Raw genomic sequence first — 7,372 nt, 5'->3', positions numbered from 1 at the left:
CCGGCTATTAGATGTGTCACAAATCGAACACCATTCTCTCCGGGGGCGGACTCGAACCCTAAACCTACAATCACACTGCAACAAGAACAGCACCCAATTTCTGATTCTAAATTTTCTCACACGTCACATCACCACTAACCATTTGCCCGCTAACGACCAACGGTTGCATGCAGCTCGATCCCTGACACCGTCAATGGACACCGTCGTCTACGGAGCACTCGAAGAAATTTGCTCGCAAGGAGCTAACGGACTAACTCTCCGTGGTCTATGGTCCAAGATCCCCACTCATCTCTCCTCTAATGGTCTCCGTCTCTGCACCAACGTCAAGAAGGCCTTGTGGTCCAATCTTCTTAATATTCCAAGTCTTCGATTCGAACGTGAAGGCGTTTCGTACGATGCTGAAGACCCTAAGATTCAGTCTTTCGAAGATGCCGAAGCGATCGACATGAGGATTATCGCGGCAGAGCATCTGCTTAACAGCTTTGTCGGGATTTACGACATTAAAGCTTCGGATGCCGGCATTTCCCAGCCACAGCGTCGCGCCCTTGAGCGTCTTGCCATTGCTAGGTTTGTTTGTATGATATGCTCGGTCTTTACTATAGTGATCTTGCCATTGGTCTGAATACAGAGTTCAGATCAATCATTAGAACATGATCATCTCTGAACCTTTCAATTCATATGGGAACACAGTTGTGCAAAAATTTAGTTCATATTAGCTATGTGAATTTGAACTCTAGGCAGCTCATATCCTATCTATTGGACTGCTTTAAAGTAAAAACTTCAAACCACTACCTTCCTTTCACTTTAAAGAAAAAAGTAAATACATTGGTTAAACTCTACAATGAATGCCAAAATCAGGAAACCATTAATGCAGGAACTGAAAACTCTGTAAAATTTGAATTTGAAGGTTTCGTTTGATATAAAAGTTGCTCTGAGAGCTCTCAAACAAAACTATGCATAAAAGGTTATTGATCTTACTATACTTTCTACTGCTGCAGAACAGATGGAGTAACCCAGAATGAACTTGCGAAAGAATTTGGCATTATGAACAACAAGATGTACTACATATTAAGGAATCTTGAAACCCGTGGGTTAATTGTGAGGCAATCAACAATAGTAAGGAAGAAAGAATCTGGAAACGATGGAGAGTACAAAGCTGGTTCAATAGTAAACACCAATATGCTCCACTTATACCGTTATGCAAAGCCTTTGGGAAGCTTACAAAGACTTGAAATTATCAAAGAGAATGATGCAGACAGAGGAGTTGTTACAGGAGGTGGTGTTTCTGAAGAACACATCAAAGAAGATGTACACATAAAAGACTATATACCTGCTATAAAAGCTGTTTGTGATAGATTGGAAAAAGCCGATGGCAAGGTTACTATCTAGTATCTACATTTCAGTTGCCTTTATACTTAATCATCTGCTAATACTTCCTTCCTTTTATAAAGGTTCTTGTTGTTGGAGATATCAAGAAGGAGTTAGGTTATCGCAAAACTTCTGGACATAGAGCTTGGAGAACAGTAAGTTCAATTCTTACCATTTACCATGTAGCATAACTCTAAGGTTCATTTCATCTTCTTCCCTAAGTGTATTGCAATTTGCACAAGTGGTCTCAGATTTTACGCAGGCTGAAAGATGCTCATCTAGTTGAGGAGTTTCAAGCTACAGTGAACCAGAAGAAAGTTAGCTGCTTACGTCTGCTAAAGACATTTTCTCCCAAAACTTTTGTTTCCAAAAGTCATGGAGTTGGAGATGATGATCTTGAATCAGAACAACAGGTCAAACTTGTCAACAGTGGTCAAAATACTGAACAGCTTCTTGAACTTCCTATTGAGCAACAAATTTATGATATGATTGATGCTGAAGGCTCAAAAGGGTTGATTCTTAACGATGTATATAAAAGACTTGGCATAAAGAATAAACGTTACTACCCTCAAATTCTTGATATGGTGTCTAGATTCCAGATGCATCTTGAGTCAGAAAACCTTAATAGAGGTCTAGTCTACCGAGTTTGGACTTCTGGAAACTTCAATTCTGAAGCTTCCACCTCACGCCCTAGTAAATCAGAAGACACCATGGATGACAAACTTTCAACTCAAAGTCAAACCCAAGTTGGTCAACTCATGCTTACTCACACTACCCAAGAGTCCAATCATCTGATTACTACAGTCAATGCTGAAGCCAGTGAAGAACAGAATATTGATCCAATTGGTTCGAGTTCAACAAGTTCTCATAATCTTCAAAGTAACACAAGTGGCATAATTGTAAATTTAAACCCTGCATTAGAGATATCTTCATCTGCTTCACCAGCATCCCGAGTTAGGCGCTCATATACAACATACCCATGTCTCGGTTTTAGTTCAGCTAGCTCACAAAGGGAACAAAGGATACTTGAAAAGCTACAGGTCAATATATTAATCTTTATCTCCTTTTACCTTTCTATTGGCTTATTTGTGTTATTGTTTTCTTTTTTTTATAGGAAGAAAAGGTTCTTATAAAACCTGAACTACATAGGGTGCTTGAAAGTCTCGAGAATCTTGACAAAAAGTATACAATGATGGATAGAAAGACATTAGAGAGAAGTTTAAATAAGCTTCAAGAAGATGGACACTGCAAATGCATTAGTTTTGCAATCCCTTCTGTCACAAACTGTGGTCGCAAACGTACAGTTGATGTGATCCTCCATCCATCTGTATACAAAGCTGAAGAGCTTTCGGATATTGTTCATGAGAAAATTAGGTCATTTGAAAAGCTAATACGCACCCAATGTTTCCCTCGACATACAAATGATAAGTCAAAATCAATCCCTGTTTTAAATAACGTGGAGAGAATTCCTACAACAAACGATGTTCAATCCGAGACTTTTATAGCAATGAGGGAAAACGGTTTTGTTTTGGCTAAAATGGTTCGTGCAAAGCTTCTTCATGTTTTTCTATGGGAGTATGTGACAGGTGTCCCTGGGTGGGATGATAGTATTAGTATTCTATCAGGAGAAGAAGATGATGTTAACAAGAACCCGTATAGTTCTTGCAAATTGTTTGAATTAGATGCAGCTATTAAGGCCATGCCACTTGAGTTGTTTTTACAGGTTGCTGGGTCTGCTGTGAAACTCGATTCCATGATTGAGAAATGTCGGAATGGAATTCGTCTTTCCGATCTTTCGATTCCGGAGTATAGGTCTCTCATGGAGACTCGAGCAACTGCAAGGATCTCGTATGTTATTGACATGTTAAGACGTTTGAAGCTGATACGTTTGATTGGTGGAGAATTTGTGGAGGAGACTCACGTGGGAGTGGGCCCACATTCTACTACTACTACTACTACTCTTAGACATTCTCTAGAACTTAAGCCTTACATTGAGGAACCTGTTACAGTTGCTTTGCCTTCGCCAGGTGTCAATTCTTTTGATCTTCGTCCTCATGTTAGACATGATTTTGTTCTTGCATGTAGAAAAGGTGTTGATGAATACTGGAATACTTTGGAGTATTGTTATTCTGCTTCTGATCCAAAAGCTGCTTTGCATGCATTCCCTGGATCTGCTGTTCATGAGGTTTTTTTCTTTTTTCTTTTTCTTTTCTTTTTATATATTTTCTGAACTTTCGTTTTATCAGGTGTTCCTTTCGCGTTCATGGGCATCAGTTCGAGTTATGACAGCTCATCAGCGGGCTGAGCTGTTAAAACTTGTAGCAAAAGATGACTCGAATCAAAAGTTATCCTACAAAAAATGTGAGAAGATTGCAGAGAATCTTAATTTGACCTTGGAACAGGTTTGTTTTCTTCATTTGGTTGAATTAATTTAATTGTTTGTTTTGTAAAACTGATTAATTATCTTTGTAGGTGCTTCGTGTATTCTATGATAAGAGACAAAAGCATAAATTGAAGGGAGCTGGAAGCACGAAAGATAAATCAACAAATGCTTTAATTACTTACAAAAGAAAAAGATCTTCGAAAGTAAAGACAGTAAATAATGAAAAAACTTTAATGGAAAATCTACTTGAAGAATCTAGCAAAGTGAAGCATCCCAAATTGTCCCGTACACATGTGTCAATTGATGACATGGATGTCCAGAAAGAGGCTGCTGATGACGTGGCACTAATTGAAGATGAAGACGATCAGCCTTACTCTGTGTCGAAGCTACAACAGCCTACACGCACGAAAAGATTTCCATGGACAGAAACAGCAGACAGGTTAAGGGACTGAAATTGCAAATTAACATTTAGTCCAGGGACGATTTTTGTAATTTGGTGATTTTTTTTTCTCAGGTTGTTGGTGATTGAGTACGTGAGACATCGTGCTACAATTGGAGCAAAATTTCACCGAGCAGAATGGAGCTCACTTGAGAATCTACCAGCACCTCCTGAAACATGCAGAAGAAGAATGTCAACATTAAACAGAAACAATCAATTCAGAAAAGCTGTAATGAGACTCTGTAACATGCTTAGTGTCAGATACGCAAAGCATCTAGAATATTCCAAGAACAAAACACTCATTGATAATCGAAAAGCTCCTGATGTTGCTGTTCATCCTTCAAATGAGTTGGATGTTGATGAACAATGGGATGATTTTGACAAGAACGATATAAAAAAAGCCCTAGATGAGGTTCTTCAGTACAAACAGGTTTCCAAAATTGCAGCAACTAAAGGTTCTTCTCGATTCGTATCCAACAACTGTCCTCGACAACATGTAAGAATATGATCGATTGTTTAAATTTTCACAAATCATTCGTTAATCTTTTTTTTTTTATTGGTTTGTAGGAATTTGATGGAACCAATGTAGGTGTAGGTTCATCAGGTAACCCTAGCGATGAGTTTTTGGATAGTGGAAGGAGGGAAGGTTCTGGAAGAAGATCAAGACGACGTTGTCTGCCTAAAAGCTATGACAAGCTTATGAATAGAGGAAAAGGTTTTGAAACACAAACGTACAAATCATTAGCAGTTTCTAATGCAATCGAGCTTTTCAAGCTTATCTTCTTAAGCACTGCAAAAGCTCCAGTTGTTCCAAGCTTGTTAGCTGAAACACTGAGGAGATACTCAGAACACGATCTTTTTACAGCATTTAATTATCTCAGAGACAGAAAATTCATGGTGAGGGGTAACGATGCGAGTCATTTTGTACTCTCGCAGCAGTTTTTACACAGTATTTCATCTTCTCCGTTTCCTGTTAATACTGGAAAAAGAGCTGTGAAGATGTCGAGATGGATTCACGAGAGAGAGAATGATTTGTTGGAGTATGGAGTGAATCTCCCTGCTGATCTTCAGTGTGGCGATGTTCTTCGTCTATGTTTGCTCATGTGCTCAGGCGAAGTGTCGATCTTCCCTTGTTTGCCTGATGAAGGTGTTGGAGAGATCGAGGAGTTGAAGAAACGTAATCGTGATTCTGATGATAAACAAGAACAATTGCGTGTTGAAAAAGCTAAAAAGCCGAAAATATTAGATAGCGAGATTTTTTCTCGTAAAGAAAAAGGTTTTCCAGGTATTCAGTTATCGTTAACCCGTAGTTTAATTCCAAGAATCGATGCGATTACTTTTTCTAAAGATAGAGACACTTGTCCTTCTGTTTCCAACTCATCTGTACACGTGGCATCTTCTGAGTCAACATGGGAAGGTATGAGCAAGCATGCAAGACACGTGGCATCTTCTGGGACCTTTGATCCGGATATGTTTAAAAGTGTTTATTCAGCCATCCAAAAGGCTGGTGACCAAGGGTTAAGCATGGAAGGAATCTCCCAGATCATTACAGATGTACAAGAAAGGGAAAAGATAGAAGAAGTTATTGTTGAAGTGCTTGAGGCATTTGGGAAGGTTTTAAAGGTAAATGCATACGATTGTGTCCATGTTGTTGATTCTTTATATCGATCAAAGTACCTTTTGGCCTCATCAATGGCATCCCATCAACACCAACACCAACATGAACATGATCTTCTTCATCTCAAGGAGCCTCAAACATCCTCCATTAATGATGAGATACAACAAGAAAATCGTACAAGTGCTCCTCCTGATGAGGAAGTGCACAGAGTCACGATTTTAAACAACCCACAACCAGAAGAAGAAGAACAAGTTGCTCAAGTTTTGATTGAAAATGAAAAGGAGATTGTGAAAGTAACGTCTCCAAGAACAACAGGGACAAAAGAGGGATTTTGTATTGGTGATTTTGATGTTGATTCGCCTTGTTATAAGCCAATTTTGCCTTGGGTAAATGGAGATGGGAGTATTAATGAGATTGTTTATAAGGGACTTGTGCGTCGTGTACTTGGTATTGTGATGCAAAATCCAGGGATTTTGGAGGACCATATTATAACCCAGATGAATGTTTTAAATCCTCAGGTATGTCAATTTGTTTTTTTTTTTTTTTTTAATGAAGAAGAATTAATAATCCTTGCATTGATTGCATTTCAGAGCTGTAGAAAGTTATTGGAGCTGATGATTCTAGATAGTCATATCAGGGTGAGGAAGATGTATGCATCTGTATCGAATGAGCCACCAGCGATGTTACGAGGTCTTTTTGGTTGCAGCTTTAAGAAACCAAAGTTGGTTTTTAGACAACATTTATTTGCAAACCCTACTAGTATCAACTGTTTGTAGAATATATAAATATTATATATATGTACATAAATTATAAATTAGTCCGTATTTATTGGTTTCTTAAGAGGTTTTGATCAAAAGAGGGTTATTGAGAAAACTATTTACCAAATTAGTATGTAGTAATTTTTATATATCTCAAACTATTTACCAAATTAGCAAAGGCTTTTACGCTTTTTTTTTAGAAATCATCTTTTCACAAAATTTTCACTTATTCGTGTGATTAATATTAGATATTTCAGATATTTTTCTTTAGAAATCTTTTTTCGGTTTGAAATCTTGTAAGTGCATACATTATTGGTGTTAAATACGTACTAACATATTATGTAATAAAACCTAAACTTAAGTATTAAACCTATAAAATATGTTGTTTTAATTTAGTAAATATATCTGATTTGGTTTACACCTGGTAAATATATTATCATCGGTAACATTTTTTTCTTCTATTATCGTTTTACCATTTATATTTTCTTTCATCCATTATCGTTTATTACTTCATCCGAACATTACTTTTTTCCACTATTACGAAGATCTAAGATAATCAATATTCTCGCTTCTTATCAAAATAAAACTATTGCGTCGACTTTGAATCCACATTTCCAATTGTTAATCGTGAATTCCTTAATCACAATCTTTATATAGTAAAACAACGTATTTTCATGAGGTTTAGGAGAGGTTGTAATGTATATTTACTTTTCATATATATATATATATATATATATATATATATATATATATATATATATATATATATATATTGATTGAGGATTATTTAAAAAGGAAGATAAAAG

General features: G+C 37.0%; 1 protein-coding gene across 3 annotated transcripts; it reads left to right on the top strand.

The window, feature by feature from the left end:
- On the top strand, positions 1 to 6,632 carry LOC144996941 (B-block binding subunit of TFIIIC). 3 transcript variants are annotated; one of them, XM_078956741.1, is made up of 10 exons: positions 1 to 567; positions 999 to 1,377; positions 1,452 to 1,523; positions 1,620 to 2,408; positions 2,483 to 3,553; positions 3,615 to 3,770; positions 3,841 to 4,190; positions 4,266 to 4,686; positions 4,758 to 6,326; positions 6,399 to 6,632. In XM_078956741.1, the coding sequence occupies exons 1-10, from the start codon at positions 194 to 196 to the stop codon at positions 6,582 to 6,584; spliced, it is 5,367 nt and encodes a 1,788-aa protein (XP_078812867.1). In that variant the 5' UTR covers positions 1 to 193; the 3' UTR covers positions 6,585 to 6,632. The 3 variants fall into 3 exon arrangements, with proteins under 3 accessions (XP_078812867.1, XP_078812866.1, XP_078812868.1); XM_078956740.1 differs by having other exon boundaries at positions 1,611 to 2,408; XM_078956742.1 differs by having other exon boundaries at positions 385 to 567; positions 1,004 to 1,377; positions 1,611 to 2,408.
- The last annotated feature ends 740 nt before the right edge of the window (positions 6,633 to 7,372 follow it).

This window comes from Lactuca saligna, chromosome 5 (assembly GCF_052625555.1).
Source record: "Lactuca saligna cultivar CGN05327 chromosome 5, ASM5262555v1, whole genome shotgun sequence".
NCBI classification, from domain to species: domain Eukaryota; kingdom Viridiplantae; phylum Streptophyta; class Magnoliopsida; order Asterales; family Asteraceae; genus Lactuca; species Lactuca saligna.
The sequence above is the reverse complement of the archived record's forward strand: the minus strand, read 5'-3'. Positions and strand labels throughout refer to the sequence as shown.

Coding starts and splice junctions, on each gene's coding strand:
- LOC144996941 (XM_078956740.1), top strand. CDS start 194: ATGGACACCGTCGTCTACGGAGCACTCGAAGAAATTTGCTCGCAAGGA. Junction 4,687..4,757: donor ACAACTGTCCTCGACAACAT/GTAAGAATATGA, acceptor ATTGGTTTGTAG/GAATTTGATGGAACCAATGT. Junction 6,327..6,398: donor TGAATGTTTTAAATCCTCAG/GTATGTCAATTT, acceptor ATTGCATTTCAG/AGCTGTAGAAAGTTATTGGA.